The sequence below is a fragment of the Cynocephalus volans genome, chromosome 3, assembly GCF_027409185.1.
Source record: "Cynocephalus volans isolate mCynVol1 chromosome 3, mCynVol1.pri, whole genome shotgun sequence".
Taxonomy (NCBI): Eukaryota; Metazoa; Chordata; class Mammalia; order Dermoptera; family Cynocephalidae; genus Cynocephalus; species Cynocephalus volans.
The window spans coordinates 55,769,113-55,791,827 of record NC_084462.1 but is presented as its reverse complement, the minus strand read 5'-3'; the positions used below and the strand labels follow the sequence as shown (position 1 = coordinate 55,791,827).

The 22,715-nt window shown below is 38.4% G+C and overlaps 1 protein-coding gene and 1 pseudogene across 2 annotated transcripts in view; both read right to left on the bottom strand.

Moving 5' to 3' along the window:
- Positions 1-20,956, bottom strand: part of FANCI (FA complementation group I) — an 86,357-nt gene extending 65,401 nt beyond the window's left edge. For both annotated transcript variants that reach the window (XM_063088771.1, XM_063088772.1), the window contains exons 1-2: positions 20,873-20,956; positions 9,500-9,572 (exon numbers count right to left, since the gene is read on the bottom strand). In XM_063088771.1, the coding sequence (XP_062944841.1) occupies positions 9,500-9,572; positions 20,873-20,956 (157 nt within the window). The remainder of the gene's footprint in view (positions 1-9,499; positions 9,573-20,872) is intronic.
- Positions 15,122-16,281, bottom strand: LOC134371695 (transcription initiation factor TFIID subunit 10-like; annotated as a pseudogene).
- Positions 20,957-22,715: the final 1,759 nt, after the last annotated feature.

Here is a 22,715-nt window from a genome sequence, read left to right as displayed (position 1 = left end):
TAAAATTCTTAGAAGAAAACATGTAAAAAACTTCATGATATTGGATATGGCAATGATTTATTGTATATGACACCAAAGGCACAGGTCCTAGTCTGTTTGAGCTGCTATAACAACGTACCATAGACTGGATGGCTTATTAACAACTGAAAATTTTTTTTCACAGTTCTGGAGGCTACACATTTGCGATCAGGGTACCAGCATGGTCAGATTCTTGTGAAGGCTCTCTTCAGGGTTGCAGAATGTTGTTCCCTTACAATATCCTCACATGGTGGAAAGAGGGCTAGAGAGCTCTATGGGGTCTCTTTAATAAGGGCACTAATCCCATTCATGAGGACTTCACTCTCAAGTCTTAACTGCCTCCCAAAAACCCCCTACCTAATATCATCGCATCAGGGTTAGGATTTCAACATTTGACTATTGGGGAAACACACTCAGTCCAACACTCCGACCCTGGCCCCCAAAAGGCATGTCTTTCTCACATACAAAATACATTCATTCCATTCCAACAACTCCAAAAGTTTTAACACATTCAGCATCAACTCTAAAGTTTAAAGTCAAGTCTCATATAAATATCATCTAAATCAGCCATGGGTGTGTTAAATAAAATTTGTGAGAAGCTATTGATTTGGACTAGGCTTTTGCACTAAGCCTAAAAAACCAAACTAATATGGAGCTTACCTATAGTAGCTGAGCTTAGTTAACTAACTGGCCAATTGCAGGAAGCTTTGTAACCAATTAACCAATTGAATTGTAACCAATTAAGCTGTCTCTGTATGGCACTTCCATTTCCTGTAAATGCTGTCAGGTCACGTTATTGTTTGGAACCAGAGCAGGTTCAGAGTGTTGCCTGATTCACAAATTGTTTTTGTTTTCTTTTCTTTGTTTTCCTTTGCTCTGTTTTGGTTTTCTCTGCTCAAATAAACTCAGTTAAAATTTAAACTTCTCCATTTAACAGGTGAGACTCAAGATAGAGTAGTCCCCCTTTACCTGCAGTTTTGCTTTCCACACTCAACCAGTCAAAAAATATTAAATGGAAAGTTCCAGAAGTAAACAATTCATAAGTTTTAATCGTGTGCCATTCTGAGTATCATGATGAAATCTTGCATGACCCCACTTTATCCCTTCTACATTGTAAGAAGGGTGAGTATACTACCATAAGACATTTTAAGAGAGACCACATTCATGTAACTTTTATTACAGTATATTGTTAATAATTGTTATATTTTATTATTAGTTATTGTTGTTAACTCTTACTATGTCTAATTTAAAAATTAAAACTTTATTATAGTATGTATATATAGGAAAAAACCATAATATATAGCGTTCAGTACTATTCACCATTTCAAGCAACCAGTAGCGGACTTGGAACGTATACTCAGTGAATAAGGGGGTAGTACTGTACAATTTATCCTGAGGCAAAAATTCCCTCCAGCTGTGAACCTGTGGAACCAAACAAGTTATGGGTATGTGCTTCCAAAATAAAATGGTGGAAAAGGCATAAGATAGATATTTCCATTACAAAAGAGAGAAATAGGGACCAAGTTTTGAGTCCCAAAGGAGCCTAAAACATACCAAGGCAAAATGCCTATCTTAAAGCTTAAGAATAGTCCTCTTTGGCTCCATACTCTGACCTCCAGGCCTATTGGGGAAGTGGTCCTGCCTTCTAGACCCATCAGGGTGACAATATTATGTCCACAGGTTGGTGGGGCACTGACAATGCTGTGGTTTCCTGTCGGAACAGGGGTTGTGCCTCCAAGGCTCTGCCAGGCAACCCTGCATCATGGCAATGGTGCTGACCTTTGAAATCTAAGTAAAGGCACCCCTGCCTCCCAGGACATGAACTCTAGGCTTGTGGAGGGAGGAGCAGTAGCAGCCCCTGATGATCTCTGAATTGCCTTCAGGGTCCTTCCTCCCTTGTTTTGCATAGCAGTTTTCACAGCCAAACAGTTCTTTAGTCTGTAGGGTCTAAAATGTCCAAACAATTTCCTTCATTCTGTCCCATTTTCTCTGTTTCCTTAAGTTCCAGCCAGCAGTGGTTCCCATTGATATAATATGGGATATAATCCCATTTCTATTCCTGTTTTTTTCTTGAAATGGTTAAGTCCATGACTCACATCCATACTAATCTCCTCATCAATAAGTCTCTTGGCCATATAGTGTTCTCTTCCAAACATACTCATTTTTTGCAATATGGATAGGCTGAGAATCTTCTAAATCTTTAATCTCTGGTTCCTTTTTGCTTAACAATTCCAACTTCGAATAATTTCTACTTCTTGCATTTTACTATAAGCAGTCAAGAGGAACCAAACCATTACTTCAACACTTGCTTAGAAATCTCCTCAGCCAAATAGTCAATTTCATTGCTCCCAAGGTCTACCTTCCTCAAAACACTAGAACACAAATACTAGTCAGCCAGTTCTTCGCCACTTTATAACAAGAACAGCCTATTTCTCCATTGTCCAATAACACGATCCTCATTTTCATCAGATATCTCATCAGAATGGCCTTTACCATCCATATTTCTACAAACATTCTGTTCATAATTGCTCAGGTATTCTCTAAGACAGAACCTTTCTCTATAGCTCTCCTCTCTTCTAAGCCCTAACCAGAATCACTTTTAAAAATGTGTTCATAGCAACCTAGGCTTTTTCTAGCAGGCACTCCAAAACTCTTCCAGAAAAACTATCCTTCAAAAATGAAGGAAAAATTGAGACATTCCCAGATAAACAAAAAAATAATTTGCTGCTAGAAGAACTGCCCTCTTGCTAAAGGGAGTTGTTCAGGCTGAAATGAAAGGACACTAGTCAGTAACTTGAATCCATATGAAGAAATAAAGAACACCAGTAAAGGTAACTACATAGGAAAATATAAAGGGCAGTATATATGTACTTTTTGTTTATAATTCCTTTTTCTCCTATCTGATTTATAAGACACCTACATAAAGCAATAATTATAAATCTGTGTTGATGGGCATAAATGTATAAAGATGTAATGTTTGCACAACAACAACACAAAGGCAGGTGGGGGAGAATAAAGCTATGCAGAAGCAATGTTTTTGTAAACTATTAAAATTAAGTTGGTATTCATGTGAACTAGGTTGTTATTAAGATGTTAATTGTAAACCCCAAGGCAACCACTAAGAAAGCAACTAAAAAAATACAGTAAAAAGACAACAAAGGAATTAAAATGGTACAATTAGAATGGTACAATAGAAAATATCTACTTAACAATGAAGGCAGTAAGAGGAACAAAAAAGACATAAAACATAAAGAAAACAGCAAAATGACAGATGTAAATCCTACCTTATCAGCAATTACAGTAAGTGTAAATGGATTAGATACTTCAATCAAAAGACAAAGATGGGGGAGAGGGAGAAGGGAGGGAGGGAGGTTTCGGTAATGAGCCACAATAATCAACCACATTGTATATTGACAAAATAAAATAAAATTTAAAAAAAACCCAAAAGACAAAGATTGGCAGAATAGATAACAAATAATCCAACAATATGCTATCTACCAGAGAAATAATGTAGATTGAAAGACAGAAATAGATAAAAATTAAAGAATGGAAAAAGATATACCATGTAAACAATAACCAAAGAGAGCTAGAGTGGCTATATTAGTATCAGAAAAAACAAACTTTAAGACAAAAATTATTACTGAGAGACAGAAGGGCATTTTATAATGATAAAAGGGTTAACCCATCATCAAGACATAATAATTGTAAACTATATGCACCTAACAAAAGAACTACAAATTCACTAGGCAAAAACTGACAGAACCGAAGGGAGAAGTAGAAAATTCAACAGTAATCACTGGAGACTTCCATATCCCACTTTTAACAATTGATAGAACAATTCGATCAACAAGGAAGGGCTGGCCCGTGGCTCACTTTGGAGAGTGGTGCTGATAACACCAAGGCCACAGGTTTGGATCCCTATATAGGAATGGCCGGTTAGCTCACTTGGAGAGCATGGTTCTGACAATACCAAGTCAAGGGTTAAGATCCCCTTACCGGTCATCTTTAAAAAAAAAAAAAGATGATCAACAAGGAAAAAGACTTGAACAACACACTAGATCTAACAAACATCACAGAACACTTCAACAGCAGCAGAAGACACATTATTCTCAAGTGCACATGGAACATTTTCCAGGATAAACCACGTATTAGGACATAAAACAATTCTCAATAAATTTAAAATAACTGTAATCATACCATGAATGTCTACGACCACAGTTTGAATGAAATTAGGAAGCAATAACAGAAGAATATATGGGAAATTCACAAACTTAAAAAAAACCCGCAAAGCTAGTGAAAGGAATATATAATGGTTAGAGCAGACCTAAATAAAATAGAGAAAAGAAGAACAATGCAGAAAAAACAAGAAAACCAAATTAGTTCTTTGAGAAGATGAACAAAATTGAAAAATCTTTAGCTAGACTGACGAAGAGAAGAGAGAAGATTCAAATTACTAAAATCAGGGATGAAAGAGGGACATTACTACTGACCTTACAGAAATAAAAAAGATTATAAAAGAATATGATGAACAATTTTATACCAAAAAATTAGATAACCTAGATGAAATGGACAAATTGCTAGACAGACACAAACTATCAAAACTGAATGAAGAAGAAATAGAAAATCTCAACAGACCAAGTAAAAAGATTGAGTTAATCAAACCTTTTTCCACAAAGAAAAGCCCAGAACGAGATGGCTTCACTGGTGAATTCACCAAATGTTTAAAGAAGAATTAACACCAATCCTTCACAAACTTCTCAAAAACAGAAGACAAGGGAATACTTCCCAACTTATCCTGACACCAGTATTATCCCCATACCAAAACGAAACAAAAACATTAGAAAACTACAGAGAACTATCCCTTGTCAATATAGATGCAAAAATCCTCAACAAAACATTAGCAACCTGAATCCAGCAACATATAAAAAGGATTATATATAACCATGACCAAGCAGGATTGGTTCAATGTATGGAAATCAACATAATATACCACATAAATAAAGAATAAAGGGTAAATAAATAATAAAGGATAATAGCACATGATAATCTCAGTAGATGCAGAAAAGCACTTGAAAAATCCAATATCCTTTCATGATAAAAACACTCAACAAACTAGGAGTACAACAGAAATTCCTCAACCTGATAAAAGTCACCTATGATAAAAACAGCTAATATCGCACTCCATGGTGAAAGACTGAAAGCTTTCCCTAAAGATCAGGAACAAGACAAAGATGTCCACTCTTGCCACTTCTATTCTACATTGTATTGGATGTTCCAACCAGAGCAATTATGCAAAATAAATAAACAAAAGACATCCAGATTGAAAAGGAGGAAGTAAAACTGTCTCTATTGACAGATGACCTCATCTTGTATACAGAAAACCCTAAGGAATCCACAAAAAAGAAATTATTAGAGTTAATAAACAGGAAAGGCTACAGGATATGAGTTCAAGATACAAAAATCTATTGCATTTCTACACACTACCAATGAACTATTAGAAGACTGAATTAAGATAATCCCATTTACAACAGTATCAAAAAGAATAACATACTTAGAAATAAATTTAAGAAGTGCAAGACTTGTATTCTGAAAACCATAAAATATTGTTGAACAAAACTAAAGAGGACCTAAATAAATGGAAAGACATTACATGTTCATGGAATGGAAGACTTACATTAGTATACCAAGAGTTCATGGCCTCCAGGGGATATCCAGTGTCCCCAGCAAGGCCCAAATTTCTTCTCCTTCAGTTTAAGAGTCTAATTTCTGAACTCCCTACTCCTACCACAAAGGGTGAAATCCTTTCTTTCTTGGGGCTTGCAGGGTATCTTTGCCTATGGATTCCTAACTTTGGTGTGCTAGCAAAGCCACTTTATGGGGCAGCCAAAGGGGATCCTGCAATTCCTTTAGATCCCACAAAGCCCATTCATTCTCCCTTCCAGCGATTAAAAGCCGCTCTCCTCGCAGCCCCAGCTGTATCTCTATCAAGCCTATCTCATCCTTTTATCCTATACGTCACCAAAACCCAAAGATTGGCAGTCAATGTTTTGGGACAAAAGGCAGGAGATATTTTCTCCCCGGTTACAAACCTCTCTAAACAACTAGACACCACATCTCGAGAATGGGCCCCTGAAGGTCTCAAGACCTTCTCAGCCATTAGGCCAAGTCAATTCTCTCCCTTTCCCGTCTACAACTTATTCACCTTACTTTCATTGAAAACTCTCAGTTCTCCTTTAAACCTTGCCCTCCCTTAAAATCCAGCCACTCTCATAACAAAACACTCATGACCCTTAGAACACAATTGCATGGAGGCTTTAGACCTCTTTCTCAATCCCTTTCCACACATCTCCCTACATCCCATTACGCGGTTCATAGATGGGAGCGCAACCTCCACTGGGTGGGTTATGCCATAGTAAATCTAACACAAGCTATTGAGGCTGCACAACTCCCAAAGGAGGTTGGGGTTATACACTGCAGAGGACACCAAACCTCCAATGACCCCATAGCCCAGGGAAACAAACTGGCAGATCTAACCACAAAAAAGGCTGCTCAATCACCAGGCCCCCACTCTTCCTCTCCTGCTCAGGTCCTTCTCATGGCCCCTACACCTTTACCCCAATACACACCCCAAGAAATACAACACCTCCAACAGTTGTGGGGTACAGAGAAAGGACAACTGGTATACTCTCTCCGGTTGCTATGTCCTCCCTACCACACAAACTGAGCAAATCCTTTTAGATTTCCATAACTCAGTTCATATTAGGCTATGAACTCCTACTACGCCTTCTTCAGCCCTTATATTACTCTCCCCACAAAAGAACATGCTATCTTCTAACCTTAGCAGATACCTTTTCAGATTGGTTTACGGTTTTTCCCTGCACTTCAGAGGATGCTACAGCAGTAACGCATGCTCTCACCTCAGAAATCATCCCTCATTTTGGCCTCCCCACTAGTCACTCACTCACCTATGGGCTGCCCCCGCAAGCCCACAGGCCTCAGCCCCCTTGAACTTATGTATGGTAGGCCCTTCACTCTCACACCTCTCCCTTCCAGCTCATTGCCTTTAGGCCAGTTATCTCCCTACTCTTTCACTCATTAGGGATCTTAGGTAATAGACCAACTTTCTATTACCTCTTCATTTCCCCAGCACCCTCTCAGACTTTAAACTGAGCCCGGGACAGCAAGTGTATATTAAAACCTGAATTCCAAAGCCCCTCTCACCATGTTGGGAAGGGCCTTATACAGCACTTCTCACCACCCCCACGGCAGTAAAAGTACTAAGAAAGGCCCCCTTGGTATCACTTATCCTTGGTAAAACTAGCACCTGAGACTTTATCCAAAGAATCTGTTAACACCAAGCCAGAGGGGTCCCCCCGCTCAACCTCCAACCTGACATTCTCCTCACACTTCATCCATTTTAAGACCCACAAAACTGAAAATCTCCAGGACCTTTGCTCTTCCCCCAATCCCAGAAGAAGGATGATCTTCCCCCAGCGATTATCCTCTCACTCTTGCAGGACTGCTTCATGTCCCTCACACAAGAGCTACTATTATACTGCCTGTTCAAGTACTTGCTACAGGATTGGCAGCTGCCCCAAAAGAGTGTAACATTATGGGAAGATTTCTCCTGGCACTCCTTTACCTCCTATCAGTAGGATGTTTCTTAGCAATTTCACTGTGGCAATGTCACCTTTAAATTCTTTTCGCTCCCTAACGCTTCACATCCTTCCCATGTTTTTCCTCCTATCTCAATACTCCCCCTTACCTGGAACATAGAGGTTCCAGGTCCGCAGGGACGATGCAGTCCTCAGCAAATCAGACTGGTCCCTGAGTGACTCCATCTGTCTCCCACTTTGTGAGAAACTTTTTGTGGTCACCCCTCCCTGTCGATGCAGCCTGCAATGTTTCCACAAACATCTCTTCACTTTCCTCTAATCTCACCTCAGTGGGGACTGTCAGTGTCGTGTGGGGCCTGCCCACACTCTGCCTTACTAACACCAAACGCTACCACTCACTTACCCCCTCCTCATCCATGCCCTAAAACTGGAAAATATTTCCTTCGTAAAACTCCATTATCCTGTTTCCTGCCCCCCAACACGATTTCTTACATATTCTTTTAACTCGTCCCTGACATCACCCTCTAGACAGATGGAGAGATGGAGACAGGACTGGGACTAACTTCGGCCCCCCTCTCAGGAAGTGCCTCTGCTCCCAGAAGGCACTAATTGTACCTTTTTAGTTGGGGCAGAGATCCTCCCTGCAACTGGAACTGGCATAGCGGGCCCTGCTACTGCCTCTCAATTCTATCAAAAACTCTCAGAAGAACTAAGCATAGATAGCATCTCCTCTCTCCAGGGCCCTTTACTTCCTTATAGCCAAGGAAGGCACCTGCCTCTTCTTGGGGAAGGAATGCTTTTATTACGTAAATGAGTCCAGGGTGATCCAAAACAACTTAAACCATTTCACTGAACCCTTGGATACCCTGGCTTATGCCCCTACTAGGACCCCTAACTGTGCTGGGACTCATCCTACTTTTTGGTCCCTTTCTCTTTTGGTGTTTCTCTAATTTCTTGCAGGAATGTATGCAGGCTTTCACCAACCAAAAGGTCACCAAATTGTTCCTGCAAGGAGGATATCAGCCCCTCAGAATCAGTGACCCCTCCCCGAAAGAATACAGCCTCCCCACACAAAACCAGTACCCACCACCTAATTGTTTTGCTCGCCAACATAAATCTTTTATTTTTTTCATATCTTCGCCCATCTCCAGCAGGAAGTAGCTTCAGAAGAATGAGACCTTTGTCCCTTTTCCCTTCTTCATATACTTAAAAGGCAGGAATGATGGATTGGGGATGTGGCCGGTACCATTGTGCACACAATAAGCACCAGCATGAAACAGCAGCCGGCCTCGTCTTCCACTCCAGCACGAAGCCCCTCCCCGCTTCCCTTTAAGAGAAGCCTCCTGACTTAGAAACAATTTTCCAGCTTCTGCATCGAAGCAGTTCTCCACCCAGTTACATCAACCTAATGGTCCCTCCCCCCATACATTTCGTGCCCAAAAACTAATATAAACTCTCACAAACCCACTGTTGGGGCTGTCTACCATTTTCAGGGCAGCCCCAGGCTGTCCTTCATTTTGAGTACAGCCTGGCAGATTTCTTTCTTTAATAAAGCTTGAATGGTACCCGGCATCTCGGCTCACTTTCTTTCATAAACCAAAGCACGCTTTATGAAAAGTCCATCCTTTTCAGGCCCCAAAATCAGCAATACAGTCTCAGGTTGCCACTTTAACTCCCTTCAGTAAAATTATTTCAGTCCCCTAGATGGGAGACTCCTCATTCAATTGATTCTGTAGAATTCCCAAAGCACAGAAAGTGTGCCAGTGGGGCTTTAAACAGTAAGAATAGTAGCCATATGTGCCAAAAGTAAACAAATCTACCAATGAACTCAGGAAGATAGAAGTGACATTAATTATTATTATTACCTTTGAAGATGGCTCTCAGGAGTGCTCCAGCTCCTTTTCCTTTCACTGCTTGCTTCTGAAGGAGATCAGTCAACTGCAATCAAAGAATAAAAAAGCTACAAGTCTCTGGCAACAGCTCCTCTACCCCAATGACGTAAACACTCAATGTGAAAAAGTGCTCTTCTGTCAGGCTCAGAGACTCCAAGTATCACAAATACCATAAGTTTTAGATTTAGAGGAGGGTAGACCTTAATATGATGCTGGGCTGTCAACACTAAAATCTATTCATACATTCACTTATTGAGTACTTAATCAGCCCTAGGTATTGTGCTATGTTTTGGAAACATACATTCATTCAACAAATACTTTTTGAGCATGTTCTTTTTCCTACACACAATACAAGGATGAACAAGATGTGGAAAAAAAAATCTTTAGGCTAGACAGTTAGTTCAGTTGGTTAGAGCATGGTGCTGATAACACCAAGGTCCAGGGCTTGATCCCTTGTTCTGGCCAGCTGCCAAAAACAAAGTGGGGGATCAACAAGATGGACATGGTAATTTGATTCAGAGTTTATAATACAACCAAAGGAGAAAGGGTGACAGAAAAAAAAAAAATCAGAAAAAAAAATTTGTAAAGGAAACAAATTAATAGGTTGAGATAGACAATAATTAAGCAAAGGGAGGCAACTTCAGCTAGAGTAAACAGGGAAAGCCTCTCTGAGGTAGGTGACATCTATGCAAAGCCTTGGAGGATAAGAAAGAGCTACTTAGGCAAAAAGGGGGAGGGAAGGATATTCCAGATAGAGGTATCATCACGCACAAAGGCCCTGAAGGAGCAAAGGACTTGGAATGTTTGAGGACCTGAAGGAAAGACCAAATATGGCCAAAAAGTAGTAAGGAAAAGAGTAGCAGAAGAATTTGGAGAGATGGGCAAGGACCAGATTACGAAGAATCTTACAGGCCATGGTAAGAAGTTTAGATTGTGTCTAAATGCAATAGAAGTTACTAAAGAGAAAGGAAGGGAATGATATGACAGATGTGTTTTTTTGTTTTTTTTTTAATCATTCTTGTTCCTTGTGTAGAGAATGGGGTTTTAAGAATGAAATAGGGATACCTGTAAGGAGACTGTGCTCTCAAGTGAGAGATTATAGTGGCGTAGACCAAAGTGATAGTGGGAGAGATGTTATGGGTTGAATTGTGTTCTCCACCCCCCAATGTGGCCCCTCACTCCCAAATTTCATATGTTGAAGCTCTAAGCCCCAGTACCTCAGAATGCGGCCTTACTTGGAAACTGGGTTGTTGCAGATGTGATTAGTTAAACAGAGGTCATTAGGGTAAGCCACAATCCAATATGACTGATGCCATTATAAAAAGAGGAAATCTGGAAACAGATAAAATCCACAGGAGAATGCTATGTGAAAATGAAGGCAGAGATAAGGTGATACAAGCCAAAGAACACCAAAACTTGCCAGCAAACCACCAGAAGCTAGATGAGATGCACAGAACAGATTCATATAGCCCTTAGAAGAAACCAACCCTGCCAGCACCTTGATCTTGGACTTCTAGTCTTCAGAACTGTTAAAAAATAAACTGCAGTTATTTAAGCCACCCAGTTTGTGATACTTCGTAACAGCAGCCCTAGCACACTAATATAGGAGATGAAGTGAAGAAACTAGAAGAGAAGTAGATTTAAGATATATTTGAGAACTAGGAATAGAAATTCCTCATAGTTTTGAAATGAAGTGGGTGCAAAGATGAAGGAAAAGGAGGACTCCTAAATTTCTGGCTTCAGTAATGACAGTGGATGGTGACACTATCCAACTGGCATGGTAAAAATCTGAGATTAAGCAAGCATCTAAATCACCCTGAAGATTTGCTAAAACTGATTGCTGGGCTCTAACCACAGTTTCTGATTCAGCAGGTCATGGGGCTCAGAACCACTACTCTGAGATATTCAAGTAGAGGTGCCAAGTAGACCACTAGATATGTCAAAGTCGAGCACAGAGAAAAGAGTTCAATGGAAATAGATAAGATTATCCAGGAAGAGAATGTAAAGAGAAGAGAAACACCAAAAGTTAGTCATTAAAAAGAGAAGCAGCCGTCAGCAAAGTCAACTGAGAAAGTGAAGTCAATAACATGGGAGGATAACACAGACACAAAAGAGTCACAGAAGCCAATACTAATAAAACAATGAATTTAATCTCTTCCACAACTACATGAGCCTGATTTTTCTAACTGGAATCCATCTCTCCCTTCTTAAATATATAATAAGGAAGTATCTGACTGCTCTTGCCTGCACTCTCGAACACAGTACTCACTCAGCTCTTGATATAACCCTTAGAGCAGTGGTTCTCAACTAGGGGTGATTTTTGTCCCCTAGGAGACATTGGACAATATCCGAAAACATTTCTGGTGTCTTCCAGACAACTGGAAGGCAGCTACTGAAATCTAGTGGTTAGAGGCCAGGGATGCTACTAAACATCCCATAATACACAGAACAGCCCACCACAACAAATAATTATCCAGTCCAAAATGTAAACAGTGTCAAAGCTGAGAAAGTCTGACTCTTCTTGAAAAACTCTAACTTCAACAGAAGGCAGTATGGCATAGGAGGGGAAAAAAAAAAGCTGGACCCAGACTCCGAAGACCTAAGTATGAATCCTGGCTATGCCATTTACTAGCTATATAACCTCAGGCAAGCTATTTATTCTCTTTTACATGTGTCCATTTCCCTAACTCAAAGGACTGAGATAATGGGTAGAGAACCTTGCATAGGGCCTAACATGCTACAGGTGCTCAACAAATGTTAGTTTTCTTCTATTCCCTCTGTCCTCTACTCCCCTTCCTCCTCCTTCTACTTACACAATCTTCAGTCTTCCATTTTTGACCTTATTCAGTTATTCTTTTGATTGCATTTTAAAACTTATAAGTAGACCAAGTAATATTAAGTAACCTTGTAATTTTAGAAGGCTTTAACTTTTTTTCTTTAATTGGCAGACTGGAACTACCAAGTTAACTGCAGTCCAAATAAAGTTTAGATTTTTTAAAAAATAGAACATTCCTCATTTTGTGTTGTCTGTTGTTTCTTTAGGTTAGATTGAACATGTTGTGTTCTCAGCCAGAACACAGGTGATACTGTGTCCCTCTCAGAGTATCACATATGGAAGCACATGATGTCCATCTGTCCCTCACCGTTGATATTAATTTGATCATTCAGTCAAAGGTGTTGCCCAATTTCCCCACTTCATAATTACTACCCACCCCCCATTTGCAACCAGTAAGAAATTTGTTGGGAGACACTTTAAGACCATGCAAATATGTTGTTCCTAGTCTAATTTTTCCCCTATATAATAGAAAAGCCCAGCAGACACCATCCATATCACCAAGAATGATACTGACATCTTGAGCCCAGTAGCATGATACACTGAGAAGGGCATGGCACCATTTCTGTGGTCCTTCTGCTGGGTATATATATGACCTCAGTCCAATCATGAGACAACACTAAACAGGCTCTAATTAAGAGACATTCAGCAAAATAACTGATCAATATTCTTCAGGGCTATCAAGATCAAAAGAGACAAGGAAAGACAAAACTGCTGCAGATTGTAGGAAATCAGGGGGAAATGACGACTCAGTACAATGTACGATGCTGAGTAGGATCCTGAAACATAAAAAAGGACATTAGTGGAAAAGCTACTGAGAAGAGTTCAAATAGGGTGTTTAGTTTTGTTAACGGTACTATACCAATGTTCTTTAAATTTTACTATGGGTTGGTGCTGGTAACAGCAAGGTCCGGGGTTCAATCCCTGTACCAACCAGTCCAAAAAAAGAAAATAAACATACTTTACTATGGTTATGTAAGATGTTAACACTGGGGGAGGGATACATAAAAACTCTGTATTATTTTTGCAACTTTCCTGTAAGTCTAAAAGTAGTTCAAAATATAAGCAAAAGACATCCTTTCTCCCCAACTTTTTTACTAGTATAAAACTCACAAATCTCTATATTTTTCAGTGGTTCATAACTGAACTTAATTATTCTGATGCTCAAATAGATGCAAATTTGGCCAATGGGAGCCCCTTCACACTAACTCTTGTATCGTTGTGACTTGCCCATTGGTTTTTTTTTTGAGCATTTCCTTACTTTCTTCCAGGTTCATTTCATATTCACCCTGCCCACCCATGATATTAGTCTTTTATCTGAAGAACCATGGTCCCCTTGAGAGGGGAATGGTTATTAAAGACCAAAGATCTAGGTGATGGGTGTGCTTGTTGCTACTATGGCATCTTTGCTTCTTCATTCTTTCAGTAGAGAGTAGAGAAAGCTAGGAAATATATGCATGTATATATACATACATACAAATATATATGTGCATAGATATGCATATATAAACACATATTTGAGAAATCATAAGTTCACAACAATACCTCCATTTCTAATCTATCTCCACAGGGCTCTTTCTTGCCTTCCTACAATTCATATTTACATGTCCCTTTTACCACTGAAAGAACCCTGACTCTCCATACCAACACATTTACTCATTTGCTGAACCCTGTAATACATCAACCTATAATTAAATAGTTTCAAAATTACTTCAATCACACCACTACAATAAACAATCCTACTAAAAGAGAGTTCAAGGTTTGTTTGTATTTTTTCCCATCACCCCCTACCCAAGACTGAGGGTATATAACCAAATACTTAAGATTACTTCTTTCTCCCCCATCCCCACCTTCAGTAATATTATACTATTCTTCCTGAATTTCTTTTTGTAATGACACCCAGATGTATGTATGCTTTATTTCCCTCTTTCTTACATAAAAGGTAGCATACTACACGTTGCCCTTTGCTTTTTCATTTAATAATATCTCCTGGAAATCACTATCTCTCAGTTCAGAGATCTTCCTGATTCTCCTTTATAGATACAGATAACCTTGTGCCTCACATAATTTTATACTGTTGGAGGTATATTTTTAGGGTAAATTCCTAGAAGCAAATGACTAGGTTGAGGGGAAATATATACATATACAGTTTTGTTAGATATTACCAAATTCTAACCATGGTCATACCATTTTGCACTCCTGCCAGCAATGTATGAGTGCCTATTTCCCAACAGCCTCACCAAGTGTTCAATTCTTCTAATCTGGTGAGAGAGAAATAGTATCTTTCATTACATTTCTTTTATGAGTAAAGTCGAGTATATTCTCTTGGGTTTAAGGCTGTTTTTATACATCTTTTTGTGATTATTCTCTTCATGTTTTTGCCTTTTTTCTACAGGATTTTTGATCTCCCTCCTCTCCCCAACTATTAAAAGTTATTTATGAATTAGAGATATTAACCCTTTATCTATGATACTTTGCAAATATTTTCTCCCAGTTTGTCATTTGTCTTTTGACTCTGCCTATGGTATTTTTAGCCATGCAAACTTTTAAATTTATAGATAGATAAATTTATCCATCTTTTCTTTTATTGCATTTAGACTTTGAGTCATAGTTAGAAATCCTTCCCCTGCACTGAGGTTAAGGAGGAATTTACCCATGTTTTCTTCTAATATATATTTAGATTTTTTTCTGTCACAATAAAGTTTATTAAGAAAACAGGCTGGTAGGGGACAGGAAAGACAAGTACATTTAGGTTGGGTGGCTCAGGTGAAGTAGTGTGGCTTCTGCACATTGATGCCATACTGACTGAGGGCAGGGGTCAAGTCCTCCATGGTTAGAGTGTATTAGTAGTCCTTGCTCTTGCTCAGGGAGCTGCCAGAGGCTGTGCCCTTCATTTTGCAGTACTGTAGGGAATTGGTGGCAATGTCTGAGTCGAATTTCTGGGCAGCTAGGAAGATGAGCCAAATTACGCATGGGTCTGAGGCCTCAAAGCCAGCATGGTTCAGGTACTAGACAGTTATTACATCTGGGATCATAGGTGTGTGATCTTCCAGCTACATCAAGAAATCCACCAGGGCCGAGCCCGTGGCGCACTCGGGAGAGTGTGGCGCTGGGAGCGCGGCGACGCTCCTGCCGCGGGTTCGGATCCTATATAGGGATGGCTGGTGCACTCACTGGCTGAGTGCCGGTCATGATAAAAGACAAAAAAAAAAAAGAAATCCACCAGTCATGCTGGACACCACTGGCTTTATGTCTATGTCGGCCATGCGGCAGTATATAAAGCCCTCTAGACATGGCCTCCTCCGGGGGCGCCTCCTGACCGCAGACACTGGAGCCACCCCACACCACCATGGGTTCCGCCTCAGGTCCTGTGTCCCTAGCTGCATCCCAGCCCCAGTCCCCCTTGCTGTCCCTGTGGGGCTGACCTTGTTCTTTCTACATGGGGGTACAGGGGCACCCTCATGCTGGAGCACTCACTGCAGCTTAAAGGGCCAATGCGAGAGGCGCGAAAACAGCAACTTCTAGATTTGTGTTTTTAGATTTAAACTTCTCATTCATTTGGAGGTTACTCTTGAGTATTATGAAGAATAGATCTAATTTTGTCTATTTTTCCCAAATGCCTATAATGTTGTCCAAACACCATTTATCAAAGACTATCTTTACCCCAGTGTTTTGAAATACCATTTTTACACTAGATTTTACATGTAGTTGGGTCAATTTTTGGGGGGTTATTTTTGACCGGTAAGGGGATCGCAACCCTCAGCAAGGTGTTGTCTGCACCACGCTCAGCCAGTGAGCACACCGGCCATCCCTATAGAGGATCTGAACCGGCGGCCTCAGAGCTACCAGCGCAGCACTCTCCCGAGTGAGCCACGGGCCAGCCCTGGTTGGGTCAATTTTAAGACTTTCTATTCTACTCCATTATCTGTTTATCTATTTATGGACCAGTACTGCACTCTTAGAGTTTTTTGTGGTATTTAGTATCCTGTAGGGTTAATCCGCCCTCAGAGCGCTTCCTTTTCAGTGTTTTCCTAACTATTCCTGTTTATTTTTCTGTATAAATTTTACAATCAGCTTATCTAGTTTCACAAAATAGCTCACTGAAATTTTTATGAGTATTGCCTTAAATTCATAATTTAACTGAGAGAGAATTGACATCTTGATATTGAGCCTCCTTAATTAAGAACAAGGGACATTCGCAGCAACATGGATGGACTCAGAAAAAATTATATTAAGTGAAATAAGTCAGGAATAGAAAGAGAAATACCACATGTTCTTATTTGTGGAAGCTAAAAATAAATAAATAAATACACATACACAAACAAACGGGGTGGGCAGGGAAGATGACACAACAATCACAATTTCTTGAACTCATTAAGACAAGTGAACAGATATGATGTTGATGGGTGGGAGAGGGAGGAGGGAGAGAGGAATCGAATCGTAAAGGGACACAAAATCAACTACATTGTATATTGATTAAAGAAAAAAAAAAAGAACAAGGGATATCTTTCCAGTAGTCCACTTTTACATCTCTTAGAGGTATTTTATAGTTTTCCTCATATGGGCTTTGGACATTTAAGTTTATTCCTATTTTATCTTTTTTGTTGCTATTGTAAATGGGCCTTTCTCATTCAGTCTGTCTTCTAACTGGCTATTATGTATGTGTAAATGCTATTGATTTTTGCATATTAATTTTATATTCTACTACCTCAATGAATTCTTGTTTGTAGATTCTCTAGGGTGTTCTAGGTATACTACCATGTCATCTGCAAAAAGAGATGGTTTTATATCTTCTTTTTCCTTTCTTATGCCTCTGTTATCTCTAGGCTAATTGCATCAGCTAGCAAACGAACCAGAATAACCTTAAATAGTAGTGAAGTTGGTAGGCATCATCACTTTTTTCCTGGCCTTAGTGGAAATGCCTCTAGGTTTCCCATTAACATGCTGACTCTGGGATTTAGGTAAATTCATTTTATCAAGTTAAAGAAATAGCCATGCATTCCTGTTTTCTCAAATTTTTATTAGGAATGGGTATTGAATTTTATTAAAGGTTTTCTCTCTGATCTAAGAAATATAGCCTTTATTTCCTTTTTCTATGCTTTTTTTTTTTTGGTGGCCTTGGTACACTGTGCTATAACCAACTTCTATGCCATCTTTATCAAGTTTAGGATATCAATGTTATATTTGCTTCATTCAAAGAATTTGGAAGTTTCCCTTCATTATTTCTTTGAAACAATTTGTGTAGCACTGGGACTATCTGATCTCTAAAAGTTTGGTAGTAGTCTCCTGTGAAACTATCTGGGCCTGGTAACCCTTTTTGTATGAAGTACTTCCTTGATAACATTTTCTTCTATGGAAACTGGTCTGGTTCAGCTTTCTATATCATAGAGTTGATTTTATTAAATAGTATGTGCCTAAGAAATTACCTATCTCTCACATGTTCTCACTTATTTGTGGGAGCTAAAAATAAATAAATAAATACACAAATAAACGGGGGGGGGGGAGACACAACAATTACAATTCCTTGAAGTTGATAGACAAGCAAACAGATATGAGATTATTGGGAGGGAGGGGAGAGAGGGAGGAGGGAGGGAGGTTTCGTTAATGGGCCACAATAATCAACCACATTGTATATTGACAGAATAAAATTAAATTAAAAAAAAGAAATTACCTATCTCCTCTAGGTTTTCAGATTTGTTTGCACAGAGATGTACAAAGTAGTCTCAGTATTTTTTAAGGTTTTCTCTGTAATAATTATTTCCCCCTTGTCATTTCTCATTTTGTGTATGTCTTTACTCCATTGTTTTATTTTTTTTGAAAAACCTGAATTTTATTAATTAGATCTACTATTTTTCTGTTCTCTACTTTATTAATTGCCACTTTTATGTTTAGTAGTTTCTTCTTTGTGTTTTTGTTGTTGTTTACTTTGCTACTCTTCTTCTAGGCTTCTGAGTTGGAAATTTATTTATTTTTATTATTCCATTTTTATTGATATAGGTGTTATTTAACAGTATTCCATGGATTCTGATAGGTAGTGTTTTCATTATCATTATTTCTCAGAAATCTTGTGATTTCTGTTTCTATATTGCTTTTTACCCAAGAGCTGTTTATTTTAATTTCTAGGTAGAAGGGTCTTTTGTGGTTTCATTTTTCATTTCCAGTTTTATTTCACTGTGATCACACAGAATGGTTTGTAGTATTTCTTCCTTATGGGACCTACCAATGCTTTCTCTGCATGCCAGTAGATGACATATGATTTAATTTTTATAAACATTCTGTATTTTAGAAGATACAGTATGTTCTCTTTTATCAAAGTAATCTCCACATATTTTACATATTCTTCATATTTCCCATCTCTTTACAATCTGTGCTTTATTTAAATATCCTCAGATTTGTATTCCACTTCACTAATTTTTCCTTTAGCAATGTTTAGTCTACTGTTAAACCATCTATTAAGGTTTTCATTTCAATAAGTTTTCTCTGGCTGTTTTCCAAATCCATTCCTTCTTGTTTTATGGATTGTATTCTTCATTTACATCTTTAAATGTGTTACATAGTGTATTGAATATTTGTTAAATATTTAAAGTTCCTTTCAAATTGCTCTATTCTAAACTCTTAAATGTGAATTTTCCCACTGCCAGATCTGTGAGGGTCTTTCTTGTCATGGGACTTTTTTTTTTTTTAATTTTTTTTTTGTCTTTTTCGTGACGGGCACTCAGCCAGTGAGTGCACCGGCCATTCCCATATAGGATCCAAACCCGCGGCAGGAGCGTCGCACGCTCCCAGCGCCACACTCTCCCGAGTGCGCCACGGGGTCGGCCCATTGTCATGGGACTTTTTTATGTGGTTTACAATTTTTTACTCTGAGTTCATCTTCTGTGGGATTATTAAATGAACTGAATGCATATATTGCTGAAATGCTTAACAAATTTGTAGAGGATAAAGAGGTGATTAATGGTCAACAGAATCAGGATACAAAAAGATCTTGATGGAATAAAATGAGTTGAATCTGAAAAGATTATAGTTAACAGATAAAGTTTTTAATACGGGTTCTAAAAACTAACTATGCGATTTCAGAGATGAAGGAAATTCAACCTAATATCAACGTATACAGAAACAACTTACAAGAGCAATGAGACAATAGTATGATGTTGCTGCCAAAAAGTTGATTCTGCATTAATGGAAGAATGAGGGAAATATTAGTACCACTCTCCCCTAATGATAGAACACATCTGGAGCCCTGTGTTCAATTTGAGGTATAAAAATTTTAAGGGAAATGTAGACAAAACAGAAGTGTTTAGCAGACACGACCATGTTGGTGAAGGGACTTAAGACCAGCCAAGAGCTGGTGGAACTTTTCTAACATTTATTCAGTATCTATTAGACGCTTATTGAGTGTCTATTAGATGTTATCTCATTTCATCCTTACAAAAACCAAAACAGGAATTCTTTTTGTGATGAGTAAGAATCAGAGAAGTGAAGTAATTCATAGCATCTATTTTTTTCTAGTTCTTATTTTTGCTTATTTTATAGTACATATAAAGTTAAAGCTTCCTTGAATTCCTTTTGGAACCAAGTAAAACATAAATTCTGAATAAATAACTTAAATGCTAGTTTTAATCAAATCTTGTCTATAGAATGATTCAAGCTGCAACTCATGCAATGGGCTGTCTCAAAAAATTGCTCCAGAGGCAATCCTAATTAAAAAAAAAATCAGAGAACATTCCTACATCAGTTTCCAGTTAGTACGTCAGATAACAGAGACTAAGAGGCACCTAGCTTCAATGACTACAGCACTAGCACATAAAAAGTTCCTTAAAAACATAATACTTAATTTCTTAACTTGTTTATACATATATTAATGTTTAAGGTTAATACTGAAGAGAGATTCTTTTCCAGGCAGGGATGTGGATAGGCTGAGATCACTTATTATGGAAAAGGGAGCAGTATATCAGGTAAGTAAGAAGATTAGGAAGAATAAACAGCCCAAATATATAAGGCAACTACAGTCCCATTTCATAATCATACACTTAACAGTAAAGATGCAGGCATTAGTTTTCTCCTTTACTAATCATTTCAAAATATTTTGCTCCTTATGAATTTATTTTAAGGAAAATTATAAATAAAGAAGCATTGATAAGCGAAACTAATGTTGCACATCAATAACTATAGTCTGGATATTATCTTCATACAGAATTATTCTTAGGACCATAAAAGTATACTAATTTGCATACACACACACACACACACATATATATATATAATTGTAAAAGCATTCTATTCTTAGGCTATTTCAGGCTTAAATCTGGTCACAAATGCCCTGAAATTGTCCATTTCTTTCATCACCACCCCCAATTTCTTTACATCTATGAACTATTATCAAATAAATCCTTGTCTCCTAAGGAGAATGGGGAGTGGATGAAGTAGCAGAAAAATTTTTCTCTCACATATCCTTTGAATTTGTTATCACGCTTGACATTGGCTTTTAGCAGAACATGCTTTCTAATACTCACATCATCTTCTTTCAGGGTTTGAAGAAATTCCCGCAGTTTGTCTGCTGTTTTTTCTGCTGCTAGAGTTAAAATTTTCTGTTCCATTGTGCTTATATCAGGGAACTGTAAGGGGAAAATATGAGAACTGGATGAAACTTCCAGAAGTAAGCAAACATGATTTTTTTTTCCTGCCTTACCTGTTAACTGAATATTTTATACCTATTATAGACAACATGTACAGTGGGTGTTCAACAGATTAAGTACTATTAACTAGCACAAGTAGGTGATCCCTATCCTAAAAAAATAATCTTGGGAATTTCCTTATTAGGAATCTGTATTCTAATCAAGTGGTTTCATAATCTTTGCCCACATTTTTATCATCTACTCAGCACACTGTCTAGAACAAAGCTGTCATTTAAAAGTATATCAAGTATATAATACATTATAAATATATATACAAGAATATATAAGTATGTAATAAAATAATATTTGAAAAATAAATGAGTAAATAGCACTGTAAATGCTAAGTGCCAATTAAATGGTATAGAAACAAGATGTTGACAAGGCTAAAGATATAATTGTGTGATCAAATGTGAAGGTTTCCCAGTAAAGGAAAGCTTGAACTGGAACTTAGAGATTAAATTCAGACGGTCAAGACAACCACATGGTATACATTATACCTTATTGGGAAGGAGGGTATCATGAACAAAGCATTCATATAAGAACTGAAAAACTTACTTGGAGAAAATGAGTAGATTGGCTGAGGTAGAGAGTTTAAACAGGACAGTATTAAGTAGGAAGGCTAGAAAGATAGATTGGGAATAAACTGTACAGATCTTAAGGTTAAGAAATTTAGATCTTATTCTGTAAATGATTGAGAACCATCAAAAAATTTTGAGCAAAAGAGAATCTGACAAGATTGAAACAATGTTTGGGGAAACTAATTTGGTATTGCTGTGCAGATTAAAGTGGGGAGGAGTAAGGAGAAAGAGCAGAGGCTAGGAGACCACTTGGGGGCTATTATTGTGGTAGTGATAGTGGCTTGTACTAGGGGATGACTCTGGGGAATGGAAAGGAAGGGATGAAATGGAGGCACATTAGGCAGATAGAATTTAGTAAGTAGCTATGGAAATAGAAGAGGGAAATGCAGAACGCTTGTTGAAAAGAAAACCTGCTCCTCTTCTTCCTCCTGTTTCCCATCTCCACAAATCATCCACTCATCTGCTCAAATCAGAAACCCGGGCAACATTCCTAACTCGCCTTCATCTTCCACATGTACTACCACGTCCTGTCAGTGTTAACTCCTAAACATCTCTCCAATCTGTCTACTTCTCTCCATCACCACTACTGCCACATTTCTCCAAAGCCACCATCATCTCTCGCCTCAACTACAATAGTTTCCTAACATGTCCCTAACAACTAAAGTGATGTTTTCAAAACACAAACCAGATTATGTCTTATCCTTCCTCCACCCATCCTCATCTTAAAACTCTTCAATGGCTTTCCACTGCCTTCATATCAGTCCAAAATCCTGAAGTCAGGATAAAAGAGTCCTGCAGGGTTTGACAGGACTAATTCCCATTCGACACTCTATTCCAGCCACACTGAATCGCTTTCAGTCCTTCAAATCCCCAAGTTCCTCCTGCTACAGGCCCTTAAATATGATTTTCTGTCTTGAACTGAAATACCCCTCCTTCCATCCCCTGCCCCCAATGTTATTGTTAACTCCTACTAATCCTTGAAATCTCAGCTCAATCCACACTTCCTCAGAAGCTCAGTCTAGATTAAATACTCTCCTATTAAACCCTCTAAAGATACCAGTAAATTTTCTTACGTACTCTCATCAACTTTTTTTTTTTTTTTT